Source organism: Neophocaena asiaeorientalis, unplaced genomic scaffold (genome assembly GCF_003031525.2).
Source record: "Neophocaena asiaeorientalis asiaeorientalis breed wild unplaced genomic scaffold, Neophocaena_asiaeorientalis_V1.1 scaffold170, whole genome shotgun sequence".
NCBI lineage: Eukaryota > Metazoa > Chordata > Mammalia > Artiodactyla > Phocoenidae > Neophocaena > Neophocaena asiaeorientalis.
In genome coordinates, this window is record NW_020172463.1 from 802,954 (window position 1) to 821,842 (window position 18,889).

Genomic DNA, 18,889 nt, shown 5'->3' on the forward strand with positions numbered 1-18,889 from the left:
TGCAACAAAAAGAATAAAATACCTAGGAATAAACCTACCTAGGGAGACAAAAAACCTGTATGCAGAAAACTATAAGACACTGATGAAAGACATTAAAGATGATACTAACAGATGGAGAGATATACCATGTTCTTGGATTGGAAGAATCAACATTATGAAAATGACTATCCTACCCAAAGCAATCTACAGGTTCAATGCAATCCCTATCAAATTACCAATGGCATTTTTTATGGAACTAAAACAAAATATCTTAAAATTTGTACGGAGACACAAAAGACCCCGAATAGCCAAAGTAGACGTGAGGGATAAAAACGGAGCTGGAGGAATCAGGCTCCCTGACTTCAGACTCTACTACAAAGCTACAGTAATCAAGACTGGCACAAAAACAGAAACATAGATCTATGGAACAAGATAGAAAGCCCAGAGATAAACCCACGCACCTATGGTCAACTAATCTATGACAAAGGAGGCAAGGATATACAATGGAGAAAAGACAGTCTCTTCAATAAGTGGTGCTGGGAAAACTGGACAGCTACATGTAAAAGAATGAAATTAGAACACTCCCTAACACCATACACAAAAATAAACTCAAAATGGATTAGAGACCTAAATGTAAGACGAGACACTATAAATACTCTTAGAGGAAAACACAGGAAGAACACTCTCTGACATAAATCAGAGCAAGATCTTTTTTGATCCACCTCCTAGAGTAATGGAAATAAAAACAAAAATAAACAAATGGGACCTAATGAAACTTCAAAGCTTTTGCAAAGCAAAGGAAACTACAAACAATACAAAATGACAACCCTCTGAATGGGAGAAAATATTTGCCAACGAATCAATGGAGAACGGATTAATCTCCAAAATACATAAACAGCTCATGCAGCTCAATATTAAAATAACAAACAACCCAGTCCAAAAATGGGCAGAAGACCTAAGTAGACATTTCTCCAAAGAAGACATACAGATGGCCAAGAAGCACATGAAAAGCTGCTCAACATCACTAATTATTAGAGAAACGCAAATCTAAACTACAATGAGGTATCACCTCACAGCAGTTAGAATGGGCATCATCAGAAAATCTATAAACAACAAATGCTGGAGAGGGTGTGGAGAAAAGGGAACCCTCTTGCACTGTTGGTGGGAATGTAAATTGATACAGCCACTATGGAGAACAGTATGGAGGTTCCTTAAAAAACTAAAAATAGAACTACCATATGACCCAGCAATCCCACTACTGGGCATATACCCAGAGAAAACTGCAATTCAAAAGACACATGCACCCCAATGTTCATTGCAGCACTATTTACAATAACCAGGTCATGGAAGTAACCTAAATGCCCATTGACAGACAAATGGATAAAGATGTGGTACATATATACAGTAGAATATTCCTCAGCCATAAAAATGAACGAAATTGGGTCATTTGTAGGGACCTGGATGAACCTAGAGACTGTCACACAGAGTGAAGTAAGTCAGAAAGAGAAAAACAAATATCGTATATTAACGCATATATGTGGAACCTAGAAAAATGGTACAGATGAACCGGTGTGCAGGGCAGAAACTGAGACACAGATGTAGAGAACAAACGTATGGACACCAAGGGGGGAAAGCGGTGCAGGGGTGGGGGTGGTGGTGTGATGAACTGGGCGAGTGGGATTGACAATCCCAATGTGTATAAAATTGGAGAATCTGCTGTATAAAAAAAAAAATAAAATTCAAAAAAAAAAAGAATTATACAACACACAGTTATTTACCAGTGACGACGACAACAAGGGAAACCATGGAGCAGGAATTTAAATAAAATTACAGGGCTGACGCATCAAACCCTGTGGGAAGCCTGAGCCCCAGGAACTAAAGTTTATTGGCATGGTTTCTTGCAGAAATCATGCTACAGATACAATCCAGACCTCTTAGCAGTGAGAGTATTTCTGTTTCTATGCCTCATAGGCTCTGTATGGTGGCCCAAAAGAGCTGAGCTCAGCTGCCTATAATAACAACTGACACATAAAGTTGCTCATTACTTCCAAACTTGGGTTTCAGATTGAAAATCTCCATAGAAAAAGCAAACTGCTTTAATTTTCTAGGCCTCAAATTATTCCACTTGATATCCACTTGATAAATAAGGTCTGTGGCCTTTTGGGCACCAGTTTTGGAATCAAAATGAAACAAAAGTTTCTCTAAACTCAATAACTTGTTCATACAGCTCTCTCCACAGGAGACTGTTGTGTTTATCTGAAGTCCCTCTGTACGATTACTTTTAACGGATTTAATCTACTATCAGAGACAACCTGGGGCCCAACCTCATCGTACATCACGTGCTACTCTCCAAAAGAAATTTGCTGATCAGTACCCAGATTCTTGGACTGTGGGCAGGAAATAAACTTTGCTCTAAAATTTGGTCCTTCCTGGCTTAGGAAATAGGGGCTAGAGTATAAGATATAGTAACAAATAACAGAAAAATAATTAAATGGCCTAAGAAGCTTCATAATAACCAATGAGGTAAGCATGCATCTTCCTCATAGCATCCATTTACAAGCATAATTTAAAATTTTATAAATTTTTTATATAATAAAAATGTATAAAGAGTAAAACAAAAAATGCTAACCATTATCTGACTAGCAATTAATAATCTTTTTGCTGGTGGAGGGTCTTGCTTCGGTGTTGATGGCTGCTGACTGATTAGGCTGGTGGCTGCTGGAGGCTGGAGTGGATACGGCCATTTCCTAAAATAAGACAACAACGAAGTTTGGTGTATTGACTGACTCTTCCTTTCATTGTTTCTCTGTAGCATGCAATACTGTTTGATAGCATTTTACCCACAGTAGAACTTCTTTAAAAATTGGAGCCAATCCTCTCAAATCTTGCTGCTGCTTTATCAACTAAATTTGTGTAATATTCTAAATCCTTTGTTATAATTTCAACCATCTGCTAGCATCTTCACCAGGACTAGATTCCATCTCAAGAGACCACTTTCTTTGCTCATCCATAAGAAGCAGTTCTTTATCCATTAAAGTTTCATCATGAAATTGCAGCAATTCAGTCACATCTTCCAGCTCCACTTATAATTCTAGTTCTCTTGCTATTTCCACCACATCTGCAGTTACTTCCTCCAAAGTCATGACTTCCTTCAAAGTCATCCATGAGGGTTGGACTCAACTTCTTCTAAATTCCTGTTAATGTTGCTATTTTGATCTCTTCCCATAAATCACAAATGTTCTAGTGGCATCTAGAATGGTGAATCCTTTCCAGAAGGTTTTCAGCTCACTTTGCTCAGATCCATCAGAGGAATCACTATCTATGGCAGCTAGAGCCTTACAAAATGTGTTTCTTAAATAATAAGACTTGAAAGTCGAATTTACTCCAGATCTGTGGGCTGCAGGATGGATGTTGTGTTAGCAGGCATGAAAACATTAATATCATTGTACATCTCTATCAGAGCTCTTGGGTGGCTAGCTGCATTGTCAGTGCACAGTAATATTTTGAAAGGAATCTTTTTTTTCGTTTTTTTTTTTTCCTGAGCAGTAGGTAGCAACAGTGGGCTTAAAATATTCACTAAACCATGTTGTAAACGGATGTGCTGTCACCCAGGCTTTGTTGTTCCGTTTATAGAGCACAGGCAGAGTAGATTGAGCGTAATTCTGAAGGCGTGTAGGATTTTCAGAATGGTAAATGAACACTGGCTTCAACTTTAAGTCACCAGCTGCATTAGCCCTTAAGCAGAGTCATTCAGTCCTTTGAAGCTGTGAAACCAGGCACTGACTTCTCTTCTCTAGCTATGAAAGGCCTAGGTAGAATTTTCTTCCAATATAAGGCTGTTTCTTCTACATTGAAAATCTGTTGTTTAGTGAAGTCACATTCATTAATTACCTTAGCTAGATCTTCTGGATAACCTGCTGCAGCTTATACATCAGCACTTGCTGCTTTCACTTTGCAGTTTTATGATATGGAGACGGCTTATTTTCTTAAACCTCGTTAAACCAAACTGCTAGCTTCAAACTTTTCTTCTGCAGCTTCCTCATCCCTCTCAGCCTTTACTGAATTGGCAAGTTAGGACCTTGCTCTGGATTAGGTTTTGGCTTAAAGGAAAGTTGTGGCTGGCTTGATCTTCTATCCAAACCACTAAAATTTTCTCCATATCAGCAATAAGGCTGTTTCGCTTTCTTATCATTCACGTGTTCACTGGAGTAGCACTTTTAATTTCCTTTAAGAAATTTTCCTTTGCATTCACAACTTGGCTACCTGGATGAGGCCTAACTCTCATCCTATCTTGGCTTCAATATGCCTTCCTCATTAAGCTTAATCATTTCTAGCTTTCGATTTAAAGTGAGATGTGCAACTCTTCCCTTCACTTGATGACTTACAGGCCATGGTACGGTTATTCACTGGCCTATTTCAATATTGTTGTATCTCAGGGAATAGGGAGGTCTGAGGAGAGGGAGAGAACCAGGGGACCAGCCAATCAGTAGAGCAGTCAGAAGACACAGAACATTTATCAATTAAGTTTTATGTCTTATATGGGCGACGTCGTTCATGATGCCCCAAAACAACTGCAACAGTAACATCAAAGACCACTGACCACATATCAACAAAACAAATAATAATTTTAAAAGTTTGAAATGCTGTGAGAATTACCAAAACGAAATACAGAGATGCAAAGTGAGCAAATGCTCTTGGAAACATGGCGCCAACAAACAAGCTCCATGCACAGCTGTCACAAAACTTCAATTTGTGAAAAACACAAATTGTATCTGTGAACTGCAATAAAGCAAAGTACAATAAAATGAGGTACACCTATATCAATTTTTTTCCACCAAAATTTATCCAAGGCTTATTTATTTATTTGTTTAGTTTAAAATAGATCACTGTGGAGTCCAGGCCACTGAACTCTTTCTCCTGAATTACTACAGTAACCTGCTAATTAAAATTAACTTTTCCTTCATCCACCATTGTCCTTTCCAATTTTTCCCCACTCAACATTTAGTGATCTTTCTAATATACAGATCTGATTATATGAACCCCAGATTAAAACCTTTCAGTGCCTTTGCAAAGCACTGAGTATAAAAGCCAAATCTGCCCTATATGATCTGATCCCTATCGAACTCTCCAGCCTCCTTTTATACCACTGTGCCCCTTACTCGCTACACTCTAGCTATATTGGACTTGTCTCACTTCCTCAAACTCACAATGCTAGTGTAATTTAGATGCGCCACCTCCATGCTCTCACAGTACCACGTACATACCTTTATTATAACATTTATTGTATTGTATTCACTGGTTTGTCTGTCTTGCTTCACTAGGATGTAAACTCCTCAGATGGCAGAGAGACCAAACTTTATTATCTTATCTTTGCACTCCTAGTTTCTAGCAGTACCCGACTCAATAAATGTTTGCTGAGGGACTGACTGAACAAATAAAGGAAAATAGAGATGACAGGTGGAAGAGGAACTAGGCTAAGAAAAGATAATATTTGTTTTCAAATATATTAAGTTTGAGGTGGTACCTGTTTAGTGGAATGGAAATGGGCAAGACTTAATAAAGAGACTGGGTCTGCAGATAATGATTTTATCCAATGACAGGACTAGTAACTGTTCTTAGAGGATTTAATAAGGTCTTTTTTTTTTAATGGTTGGAATGATGAGAACAGGGTTCTGAAATGCAACTTAAACTAAATCTAAACTTTAAAAAGGCATATGATTCTACGAGTTACAGAATGAAAAATGAAAAAATAATTTATAATTCAAACATTCTTAACTTATGTAAAATAATTTAATTATGCTATCATTCAGAGCATTATTAAACAAATTTGTATTATTACTTTACATTACCAGGGCCAAAAAAGGTAACTCTGTTGGCTCCCTATCAAATTCAAGATATCAGATCACAAGAAACTGATTCTTACCACATTTAATACACTTAAATTTTCATCCAATTTTCTCTGCATAACTAAGAGTCTGCCCATTAGGCACTGAGTTAATCTGAAAGTGTACAGGTGTTATTTTTATTACTGCTGTGCTTTTTGTTAATATTCTATGATTTTTAAGACTGACTTCTTAACCTTTACGATATATAAAATGAATATTTAAAACTGAAACTTGATCTTTTTTCTTGGTCATTAAATAAATTACTTTATTTTTGACAAAAAAAATACTGCCTCCCCCAAATAATCTTTACTCTCTGCCAAGATTTAATACAGTGGCTGTTAATAATTGTGAAACTTGGTCTTATGAAGATACCCCAATGCCACCATAACCACACACCATCACCACACTTTCTTTTTCTTGAGACTATCTCATGGGTAAGCCCGTGGCATACGTGCACGTACACACTTTAATTTCAATGTCCTCTGGGCTGGAGACAAGACGGCGCAGTAGAAGGATTTAAGCTCACCTCCTCTCACGAAAACACCAAAATCACAACTAACTGCTGAATGATCATCAACAAAAAGGACTGAGACCTACCAAAAGTGATATTCTACACCCCAAAACAAAGAAGAAGCCACAACGAGACAGTAGGAGGGGCACTTTCACAATATGATCAAATTCCATACCCACTGGGTGGGCGACCCACAAACTGGAAAATAATTATATTGCAGAGGTCCTCCCACAGGGTGAGAGTTCCAAGTCCCATGTCAGGCTCCCCAGCCTGGGAGTCTGATATTGCAAGGAGGAGCCCCCAGAGCATTTGGCTTTGAAGGCCAGTGGGGCTTGAGTGCAGGAGCTCCACAGGTCTGAGGAAACAGAGACTCCACTCTTGGAGGATGTACACAAGTTTTCACATGCACTGGGACCCAGGGCAAAACAGTGACTCCATAGAAACCTGGGCCAGACCTACCTGCGGGTTATGGAGGGTCTCCTGTGGAGGCAGGGTTCAGCTGCGGCTCACTGTGGAGTCAAGGACACTGGTGGTGGACGCTCCAGGGAACACTCATCAGCGTGAGCTCTCCTGGAGGTCGCCATTTTGGCACTAAGACCCAGCCCCACCAACAGTCTGCAGGCTCCAGTGCTGGGACGCCTCAGTCCAAACAACCAACAGGGTGGGAACACAGCTCCACCCATCAGCAGACAGGCTGCTTAAAGTTGGCCTGAGCAAACAGCCACCTGGAAACACACCCCTTGACATGACCCTGCACACCAGAGGGACAAGATGCAGCTCCACCCACCAGTGGGCAGGCACCAGCCCCTCCCACCAGGAAGCCTGCACAAACCCCTGGACCAACTTCATCCACCAGGGGGCAGACACTAGAACCAAGAAGAACTACAATCCTAAAGCCTGAGGGATGGAGACCACAAACAGAGGAAGTTAAACAAAATGAGATGGCAGAGAAATAGGTCACAGACGAAGGAAGAAGATAAAACCATGGAAGAAAAACTAAGTGAAGCAGAGATAGGCAATCTACCTGAAAAAGAATTCAGAAGTAATGATAGTAAACATGATCCAAGATCTCAGGAAATGAATGGTGCACAGACTGAGGATACAAGAAATGTTTAATAAAGAGCTAAAAGCTTTAAAGAGCAAACAGAAATGAACAATACAATAACTGAAGTGAAAAATACGCTAGAAGGAATCAATAGCAGAATAAATGAGGCAGAAGACCGAATAAGTAAGCTGGAAGACAGATTGGTAGAAATCACTGCTGCCGAACGAAACAAAAAAAGAATGAAAAGAAATAAAGACAATCTCAGACACCTCTGGGACAACATTAAATGCATCAACATTTGCATCATAGTGGTCCCAAAAGGAGAAAAGAGAGAGAAAGGGACTGAGAAAATATCTGAAGAGATAATAGCTGAGAACTTCTCTAACATGGGAAAGGAAACACTCACTCAAGTCCAGGAATCACAGAGTCCCATATAGGATTAACTCAAGGAAGAACACACTGAGACACTTATTAATCAAATTGACAATAATTAAAGAGAAAGAGAAAAATTTTTTAATCTTTTAAAATATTAAAAGATAAGGGAAAAAGCAACAAATAACATACAAGGGAATCCCCATACGGTTATCAGCTGATTTTTCAGCAGAAATTCTTCAGGCCAGAAGGGGAGTGGCATGATATACTTAAGATACATATGTTCAGATTTGACAGAGAAATCAAAAGCTTTACAGACAAGCAAAAGTTAAGAGAATTCAGCGCCACTAGATCAGCTTTGCAACGAATGCTAAAGGAACTTCTGTATACAGAAAAGAAAAGGCCACAATTAGAAACAAGAAAACTAACAAATGGGAAAGGCAAACATAGAATAAAGGTAGGAAATCATCCACACACAAATATGGCATCAAAACCAGCAACCGTGAGAAGAGGACAGTACAAATTCAGGATATTGGAAATGCATTTGAAACTAAGAGACCAGAAACTTAAAACAATCTTGTATATATACATAGATTGCTATATCAAAACCTCATGGTAATTTCAATGTCCTTCTCAATGCCATTCTGGTTAAGATTTTTTAAAGTTTGCCAGCATTAATCTTTTTTTACTGTATAATTATCTATACCATAAATATTTTTTTAAGTAGTATCAGCCATTAATACATCCACAGGTAATTAGAAAAAATGTGGAAAAGCTCTTCACATTTCTGGAATTGAGAATTTGTACTAAAAGGTCAGGCTGTACTAAAAGATCAAGCTTACAATGTGCATAATACCAAACCAAACTCCTATTTATTATAATCATGCAAAATTAACTTTACATCTTACACTGTAATATATGTATTTACAGTTGGCCCTTGAACAACACAGGTTTGACCTACGCAAATCCACTTATACACAGATTTTTTCAATAAATCCATACGATAGTACTACACGATCTGCAGTTGGTTGAATCTACAGATGTGGAACCACAAATATGGAGGGCTGACTGCAAAGTTACAGGTGGATTTTCGACTGCCCTGGGGCAGGGGACCAGTGTCCCTAACCCCCCTGTAGTTCAAGGGTCAACTGTAGTTGATTTTCAAGTCCAAGAATTAGAAAGCAGCTGTGCCAAAAAAGAAAAAAAAAATTTTAATGGTTTTCAGATTTTTGATTATGGTAAAAAACACATAAAATAAAATTTACCATGTTAACTACTTTTAAGTTTACAGTTTAGCAGTGTTAAGTATATTCATATTGTTGTGCAATAGATCTCCAGAACTTTTTCATCTTGCAAAACTGAAACTTCATACCTGCTGAACAACTCATTTTCCTCTCCCCGTACTTTGTTTCCTTAGATATCTTGTATAAATGCAATTATACATTATTTGTCTTTTTTGTGATTGGCTTATTTCACTTAGCATAGTGTCCTCAAGGTGCATCCATGTTGTAGCATGTGACAGGATTTCCTTCCTTTTTAAGGCTGAACAGTATTCCATTGTATGTTTATATATCATATTTCATTTTTGCTTTCATCCATCAATAGACACTTGGGGTGCTTCTACCTCTTGGCTACTGTGAATAATGCTGCTATGAATATGAGTGTGCAAATATCTCTTTGATAGGGAAGTTTTTCAAATAAATTTTATCCAATGACTATTCACTATCCAGGAATAGTGAGTGCTTCAAACTAAATGTCTGCAATTGTGTTACTGATAAGCAGTTGGAAGAAAAAAGTGTCAAACGCCAACATGTGACAATGGAAAGGAATAAAGACTAAAACTTCAGTTAAATGTAGCATATTTCTACTCATAGATGGACAATGACTATTCACCTTACATAGCAAAATGCAGCCTCCTTACCAGTAATAATTATACCGTCATCTTTATGAGCTTCATCCATTTCTTCAACATGGACTTCTGAGTTCACATCAATCTCTTTCCCTGATAACTGTAAATAAGCTTGAAGAGAAGATGCAACCTTGACAAGAACAGATCCTGTGATAAATTTAAAGGAGAGCTTATTAATGCAAAGAAATAAAAAGTACTAGAGCCTATTATAAAAAATGATCGAACAGGTAGCACTGCTCCTGATACACTGTCTTTACTCATCAGCTTATTTTATTTAAATAGCTGTACCTTTTCCTTACTCCCAGGTATTCCCAAGGCATTCACAGTATCTTCTGTCAAGAATATGAGTCATTAGGACATCATGAACTACTATTTCTCTTTTTGCCAATAGCCCTTGTCAGCTCATCCAATACCAGAAAACTGAAGAGTTTAATACACATGCAGCTTATAGACAGAATTTACCATTAATTGAGCATTTACTAAGAGCCAAACACCTTCATTATATTATCTTTTAATTTCTCTCTCAACTTTATGAGGTATTATTATAATTCCGATTTTACAGATAAGAACTTGCTCAAGTTTCCACTACAGCTACTGCTGGAATCAAGATCCATTTCAATGACAACAAACCTATGCTCTTAACTATTGTCGTGTTTCATACACTGCTACCTCATTGTATTACAGGACTTGTAACCTCACTGAATATTATAATACAACCAGAACCCTGAGCTCTTGTGCTTTCAGTGGTACCTTATTTGGTTGGGGGTGTGGAGAGGGCGATAACAAAAATTTAAAACGGAAATATTTAAATTTCAACTGACTAACATTTCTTTTTAATGGATTACAGACTTTTTGGGTACCTGAAGCAAGACACTCAACTTTCTTTCATCTACAATCTTATAATAATTCAACTTCTAAAGGACGAAATAAGAAAAAGTACTCTGTTAGGAAGGAATCATTTTTCAAAACAATTATGTGGTTTGCAGTGCAAACTCACCAGTACACTCCTGTTTCAAGAGTTTTTCTTTCTCTATTTCTCATATATCAAATAAATAAGAGAGGTCTTTCCCATAAAACAGTAACCCCAACTCTGTGGACAAAGATGGTCAGGATGACATCCATTGTGAATGTTGTAAAGATTCCTTTTAGAAGGCATTTATTTATGGGTCTTTGTGTGCTTTCTAGTTTGGTTAACATCAGCTTAAGTTTCACTAAATAATTCCACATCTTCTCAGCCTTTCTAATAGGAGCTGGAAATTTGGGGTAAAGACTGATGAAGTTTCATATTTACTACTCAAAAAGGGGGGAACAAAGCACATAAATACAATTGGTTTATCTTATTTTAAAAAGAAATTGCTTTTCAGGGTTTAAATGTAAACTACTAACAGGAGTTGCCCATAAAAACAGATATGAGAGCTTTAGGAAAATACAAAACAAACCTGGAAAATGTCAGGAGGAATAGAAGATACATGTTTTTTCTACCAAACATACTTTAAAAAGTAGAAAATAACAGATTTTAAAAACTTTTTCTAGGACATTACCTCTACATACATCAAATGTAATAATTTTATGAACATCTTTCTTTTCTGTTGTTAAATAAGGGATCTTAAATCTGTCAGAGTTTTTGTGGTTTTTTTTTTTTGCGGTACGCAGGCCCCTCACTGCTGTGGCCCCTCCCGCTGCAGAGCACAGGCTCCGGACGCGCAGGCCCAGCAGCCATGGCCCACGGGCCCAGCCGCTCCGCGGCACGCAGGATCCTCCCGGACCGGGGCACGAACCCATGTCCCCTGCACCGGCAGGCGGACTCTCAACCACTGCGCCACCAGGGAAGCCCTGTCAGAGTTTTTAAAATGTTAAGCAATGCAGATAGTTCTATCCCCATCTCTCTCCACATCCTTAAAAAGCAAAAACTATCACTATTAAAACTCCATTCCTATTTATGAATGAAGAATTCTCACGACTTGAAAGCCTTCCCAAATGTCCCATCTCTAAGACTATCTTCTTTAGAAAGGAGAGCGCCTGTATGTCTTCAACCTCTTTTCACTTCAAAAACTGCTTCACGGTTATTGACATCAATACCATTTTTAAAAAATTAAAAAGTGAATTAATACTAACAACAGCATCATTAATTGAAGGGATACTATATATTAAGATTAGTGGCTTTATCAAGGACAATTTTTAAGTGGAAAAGGCAGTACTCAGATGCAGTTCTGACTCTCAAGACATAACACAGCCTTTCTGAATGAATGAATAAGGTCACTATGTTAAGTTTCATAGGAAGAGAGAAAACAAGCATTGTGACATTCTTTTTCACTTGGCAAAATGGCCATAGGAGCTGAAAGGACAGCCTAAGAGACTCAAGTAGCTGGCTCTTAAACCCTACAGCAAGACAGTGGCAGAGTTGGAAAGGATTCCAGATGTCTTTACTATTAAGCAATAGAATCCTGAATAACTTTCCATCACTCCAGAAAGTTACTGTTCCCAAGTGTAGTGAGAATTAGAGACCTGAATTAAGACAGAAATCTTTGTTTCCAGTTATCTTTAAGCTCCTGCCAGTATCATGGTCCCAATAGGAGAAAACACAAAATTGTAATCCCAATCAAGTCTTGCAACATCATATGCTATTTCAATAAGTTACTGGAACAACAATCCAAATAATTGTTAAAAATAATTAAAGTGGATGAAGATTAGCAATGCTTTTTGTTTTACTTTTTTGCCCATCCATACAAAACAGGAAATAATTTTCATATAAGAGCTGCTATTCAAAACTTTGTTTTTACTCTGTTACTAGTTACATTAAACGTAGTAATGTTTTTTCTCCTTGGGTCTTCATAATACAAGAAAGCAGTTATATGACCTTTTTTGACATTTACAAAATACCCTGAATAGTATTATTGAAGCTCTTAGAAATTTAGTGAGAACATAATATTATCCTATTTAAAAGGAAAAAAATATATGATCTTGAGAAATCAAAAAATACCTGTGTCTCAGCAATAACTTCAGTTTCAGACGTCTGTGTTTGTAGTTTTATTTTGACATTGACAAGAGAGCCTCACTGGGCAAAAATCTATTAAAAAGTGTTAAAACTTTAAATTTTAAAGTATTTAAAATTTAAACTTTAAGGTTTAAAGTATTTAAAATTTAAACTTTAAGGTTTAAAGTATTTAAACTTTGCCAACATGGCAAAGAAATTACTAACAGCAGGAACAACTGGTCTCTGTGGAGGTTTTTTCCCTGTTATACACATAGCCTTGTTCTGGCCCATATGCAAGAGCTTCCAGACTTTCTCTAAAAAATTTTTTATACAGAGCTATGGTTCTTAACTTTCTGAACCCAGGTCACTTAAGCCACTATAGCCAAGCTACTCCATGTACCCAAGTCACTTGCCAGCATGCACGTGTACATCTATGTGCATGCACGCACACAAAGACTTGTATATTCAGCCTTCAGATGATTAAAAAGTGTGTAATTATTAATGAAAGACTTGGACTCTTAGAATAAGCTATTTGTATTAGAAATAAGATTACAGAAAGAGACACATCATAAGCCTGATACTACAAGAGACCAAGTCAATAATCACTTTAGAGGACCTTTTGGTGATACCTTTATTGCAGGATCACGCTTTTAAAAGTATTACTCTAGAGTAATGGCCTGAGAAGGTCCTCTTACAAGTTAGCAGGAAAGTTTCCAAAAGAATGTATGAGCACTTTCCCTCCAAAGAACATTCTATTTCTGACATAAAACTAAACTGAAAAAACCCAAACACTAACACTAAAAAATTCCACAATAACAGTCAATAAATTACAACATTTTTGTTTGTATTACAAAAGGAAAGATAGTCTTCATGGCCATCTGTTCCAAAAGTTTCAAATATCACTGGTCTAGAGGGCTAGTATTCCAGTCTTTAAATCAGGTTCAAACAGAGAAAAATTTTATTGAAATCTCTATGTCAGTGTAGATAAGATAATTTGACCATCTGTTTCCTGAATGTTACATAAAACCTTCCTTACACCATATGTCAAAATAAAACATTCTACTTGGCTAACCTTTATGGGATTTCAATTCCACTTTTCCCAGTTGGCTGACATAAACATCTATGGCACCCTGATAAGTCGAGGCACTTAGACATCCAGAAGACGAATCTAGGAGGAAGGAAGAACCATAAGCATAATCGTCTTATTTGAGTAACTGAAATTATAAACTTGAAATAAAAGGCTCTACTTCAGCATTAGGGTAAGGGGCTAAGAGACCTGCAAGATTTTGTATTTTCCTTATAACTATACCATCTTTTGCTTTAAAATGAAAACAGAATCAGCAATCTAGAAATCTACAGCTGGATAACTAATAAGAAAATCCCTATGCTTGTAGTAATCTCCAAAACTTAACTCTAAACATGTTTACTCTAAAACCTAATGTGTAGGAAGGACAGTACACAAGCAATGACAGCCAAGACCATTAAGCACCATTGATATTTAGTTTATTATCAACTTTCAATATTTACTAAAGAACTCTATTTCACGTACAGTCACATATAAGTAGTAGCGAAGTTAACAAAAATCAAAACTCTTATATTTTCTCCTTTTAGCAAATTTGCTAGTACTAAAAAGTGCGGCTAATAGTGAAAGATTATTCTAGATAAGGTTTTGTTGCATTTCTTAGAGGGACAGAGATGGGGGGGAGGGAAGGAATGACCTGAAAAGTGGGTGAAGCTTGTTAATATCTAAATATTTCAAGTTTCTGGAATTGAACAGATTATCTTTAAGTCAGGGGAAGAAAATTACAATTAAGGTGGTCCTGATTTGACACTCAAATTTCCCTAGGTCAACAATGAACCCAGTTTTCAATCAGCCAACATTTCAAGTTCCAGGGAAAGCTGACAGTCAGATAAACAAGAGAATTATGTTGAAGAGTCAGTGCTAGGTAGCTTCTCCTTTTTCCTCTTCTCCCACAGCAACAGAACTTTCAGTTCAATATTCTACCTGATTGCCCTGAAAAGAGCAAAGCATATTTTTTTAGAGAGATCTCTTAAAAAGCATATTTTATCAGGAGGTTTTATTACTTCAAAGTAGAAACCAAGTAGGGACTATGGTGAAAATAATGCCAAAAATTACATTGTACTTTTTGCAAAATGTGAAGGAAAAAACATTTGTACACTCACAAAGGAGCCAACATTCTTCTTTACAATAAATGTTAAATGACTCTAAACAAAGACAAAAATTTGCAAAGAAACTGTTTAAAATGTGACTTCAAGATAATTTATAATAATTTATCTCTAACCTATAATCAAAATGCCATTTATCAGATCCAGTGTATTCAATTTTTAAGTGTCAAAACCGAACACTGAAGCTGGGAAGTTAAGTCACTGGATATAAATGACAGAATAGCTGGACAAGGATGAATATTTCTCTTCTCAGGCACCAAGAGAAATTCCTTTAAAAATCTCTTACTACATCCTAAATAAGTCAAGTAAATATATATTACGGTAAAATAATGTGAACTACAAAGTGTCTATTATCCCAAATTGAACAAAGTAAAATATCTGAAACAACAGTTTAATTTCTTGCTTTCTCTAGGGGGAAAAAACCCACAAGATTTTTATATGGTTCATAAACAACACTTTTTATTTCTTTTCCCCTTCACATGGGACATAAACAACACCTAAATAATTATATCCTAAGCCACTAATTAATTACATCCTCATGTTATTGGTATTGAGTTCTAATCATGGCCCATAAACGACACCTAAATAATTATATCCTAAGCCACTAATTAATTACATCCTCATGTTATTGGTCTTGAGCTCTAATCATGGACCATCCACTGGAGGCTGTCAAAAAAATTAAAACTCAAGATGTGTTTTCAAAAGAGAAAGCAAACGTGGTATTTTAAAAGCTACGTAGCAAGACAAATACTAATTTTCTTTTATATTCTATAATACAAATCATTGGAAAGAAAAATTAATTATCAAGAGTCAAATTAAGGCTTCATTCACATAATTTCATTTTTTGGAGACTCACAAAACAGAAAAATTCTATTATAGTTCTTGGAGGAAGACTTAAGGGAAATATGCATTAGAGATTAAGAAGTAAACAGAAAATTATTAGTCCAGACAGTGAATGGAATAAACTCCCACAAAGAGTTTTGTATCACCACAGTTTTGGACAAAGATTTTGTTCATCTGAAAGAGACCACTGAGTTTTCCTGGAAAATTACAGAGACAAAAGAGAAAAACTGATGTCAACTACCAGCTAAAACTATATATAACCAAATAAATAGAAATTTGTGATATATACTCTGCTATTAAGCAAAGAATAACAGCTAAGCTCAAAAGGCTAAAATTCCAAACTTTTCTATTTTCCTTCAGATAAAGGGAGAATTCTTTTGAAATTGTTCAAGGATGTTCAGAAAATTCTTCTGAATTTTTATAATTTCACCTCAAGTGTCAACATGTAGATAACTAGGGAACAGCAACACAAAAAATATTTCTTGATTTCTGCAACTTGATTCCTATACTTCCAAAGCTACACTAATTGCAAGAACAAGGAACGAATTTTATATATAGGATGTAAAGGATTTGCAAAGGCAGAATTTTAAGGTCACTTCAAGGAAAGTTTTCTAAATTAATGTCCTGCTTAGGTATTCTATGTTAGGGAGATAGCATATAGGAGGCTGGGCTTATGAGAGACACACAAGGCAACCCCTACTGCTCCCCACACCCCCAAAAAAACCTATGAAGATATTCTTTTTTAAAAGATATAATTACCAGTATACAGCTTTTGACAGTGCCTTCCAAAAGAGGCAACATAGGGCAGGGAAAGTAAAGCTGGGTGAGCAACTTCTATTCCACCATTATCTACTATCAAGCTCTGCTTTCTCCTGTTGACTTTTTTAAAATGGAAGATGACAAGGTATTCCAGAAGAAGATATTATTTTTTAAAATATGAGTCTAGGTAAAATCAGAGTTTTGATATACATAATCAAAATTTTTATAGCACTTCAGCTTCTAAGAGACCTCTATATGTATTATGGAAATTAGGAAGAACAGGGTTTGGGGATGTAGGTTAGAATGTATTTACAAAATCCAAGTGATTGATGAGATTACCTAAGAAGCTAATCAATTATATTATCTAAACTAGAATTAAAGAACCATAATTACACATATTCTTCTTAAAGGAATCATGGAGATGACACAATCCATTTTCCTGAAATCAGATAGTATAATACCTAAATCACCTCTAGTCTCATAATATTCCAATTTGATACAATTATATGGCCTTTTCTCTATATCCATTCCAATATTTTGAAGCCTCTGCTAATCTAACAAATTTCCCTCTCAGGTACCTAAATCACTTTTTGTTTCTCTGTAATTGTTTTGCTTCTACTGATCTCAATTTCTCAAAATCCAAGTTACTCAATTGACTTTAATTAGGGTGTCATGATTTGCAGAGTTGCCTTCAACTTTCTCCAGCAGATCTTTTACTCTACGGAAAACACAAACCAATCAATCAAGAAATTTCAAATAAACATTACCCACTTGTCGTCTTTGGGATCAAGGCATCAAACCCCAAATTTCTCCAGATTCTTAACAACACTGGTTTTTAGACTCTACAGCACGGTCGCCAAATTAGGGCCCCCCTCTTGTTTTTCTTAATAAAGTATTATTGTAACACAGACACAACTATTTGTTCCTATATTGTCAATGGCTGCTTTCATGTTAAAGTGAGAGAGGTCCATAGCACAGATAGACCGTGTGGCTCACAAAGTTTAAAAATTTTACTATCTGGCCTTTTATAGATAAAATCTGCTGCTCCTAGAGCAAAACATTTTGTTTTGAGTTTTTCTCCAAAAAAACCAAAATGTAAAATTTGATCCTATTTAAAACAAAGAGATTTACAAATGAAACCAGCCCTTTTTTCGAAGGCTTCAGTAATGTACACAGATAGGTATACAATTCTTGCTTATAGAAATGAAAAAAGTTGTTGTCTTAAGGTAGTTCAAGCTTTTCATTGACCCTGATTGCTTACTGTTTTCTAGGGGTAACAAAGTTGCTTCCATCCAATTTACTAAAGTGAGAAATAGCACATCACCAAGCAGATAACTAGGACTTTGCTGACTTGCTTAAATATTATGTCAACTTTCTGTTTATTTGTTTAACCTCTTAAGCAGTATGCTATTATTAAACAAAAAATTTAGCAATGTTTTTTGACTTATGAAAGAGCTCGAGTGGGTTCTTGAAAAATTGTATGGCATCTCCTGACCCAGTTGTCAGCAGAAATGGGATGTATTCCCACAAATCAGTGACTTAGGTCCAGATATATGCAAAGGAAGAAACCTATCACAGGATCTAAACAGCTTTGATTTCTATATAAATGTTGGATGATTTCTGCTGTGCTCCTCTCTCACTTCCTCTCCCATTCTCTTTTCCTCCCTTCTTTTTCTGAATTAATGCTTGATATGAAAATATACATAATATTTTGAAATGATAGTACAATGTTTTACTTTTTTTATTCATTTAATAAAATGTCAGGAATATCTTTCTATATTGTATACTATAGAGCTAGGTTATTATTATTGTTAAAGGCTGAGCAATATTCACTTTATGAATGTACCATACTATAATTATTCTCTTACTGGGAACAACTTAAAATGTATACGCTCTTTTGCTATCATAAACAAAGAGATAAATGCCCTCATGCATATATCTTTATATCCTTACCAGATTTTTCCTTGAGATAAAGTTCTAAAAGAGGAAGTGCTAGAGCAAAGCAAATGTAGATACTTCCAATTCTGATATACATTTCCAAACTGACCTACAAAATGGTTGATCAATTCATACTTGAACTAACAACTGATAGGAATCTGTTTCACCATAACTTTCTCAACAATGGATATTATCAATGTTTTAAATCATGACTGTTTATATTTAGATATTTTGGATTAGCAGTAAGGTGGAACAACATTGTACATGTATATGGACTATTTCTCCTGTGAACTGCTTGTTCATGTTTATCCATGTTCCCATCCCACTGATTGTTCCTTTTCTTCTCATTTGTTGTATGTACATATGGATGGAGATTTTATATGTATGTATCAGATATCTTTCTAGTTTGTTACCTGTCTTTTATTCTGGTTTATATATATATATATATTTTTTTTTTTTTTTTTTTTTTTTGGTCCGCGGGCCTCTC

The 18,889-nt window shown here is 36.1% G+C and overlaps 1 protein-coding gene across 6 annotated transcripts in view; it reads right to left on the bottom strand.

Moving 5' to 3' along the window:
* Window positions 1–18,889, bottom strand: part of FAM185A (family with sequence similarity 185 member A) — a 203,239-nt gene that overhangs the window by 11,684 nt on the left and 172,666 nt on the right. For 4 of the 6 annotated variants that reach the window (XR_003002294.1, XR_003002293.1, XM_024738115.1 and 1 more), the window contains exons 6-7: window positions 13,748–13,843; window positions 9,714–9,848 (exon numbers count right to left, since the gene is read on the bottom strand). Coding sequence is in view for 4 of the 6 variants with exons in the window: in XM_024738115.1 (XP_024593883.1) it covers window positions 9,714–9,848; window positions 13,748–13,843 (231 nt within the window). In the remaining 2 variants the exon portion in view is untranslated. Of the gene's footprint in view, window positions 1–2,652; window positions 2,727–9,713; window positions 9,849–13,747; window positions 13,844–18,889 lie in introns of those variants that run through there. The other 2 variants (XM_024738113.1, XM_024738114.1) reach the window with 2 other exon arrangements.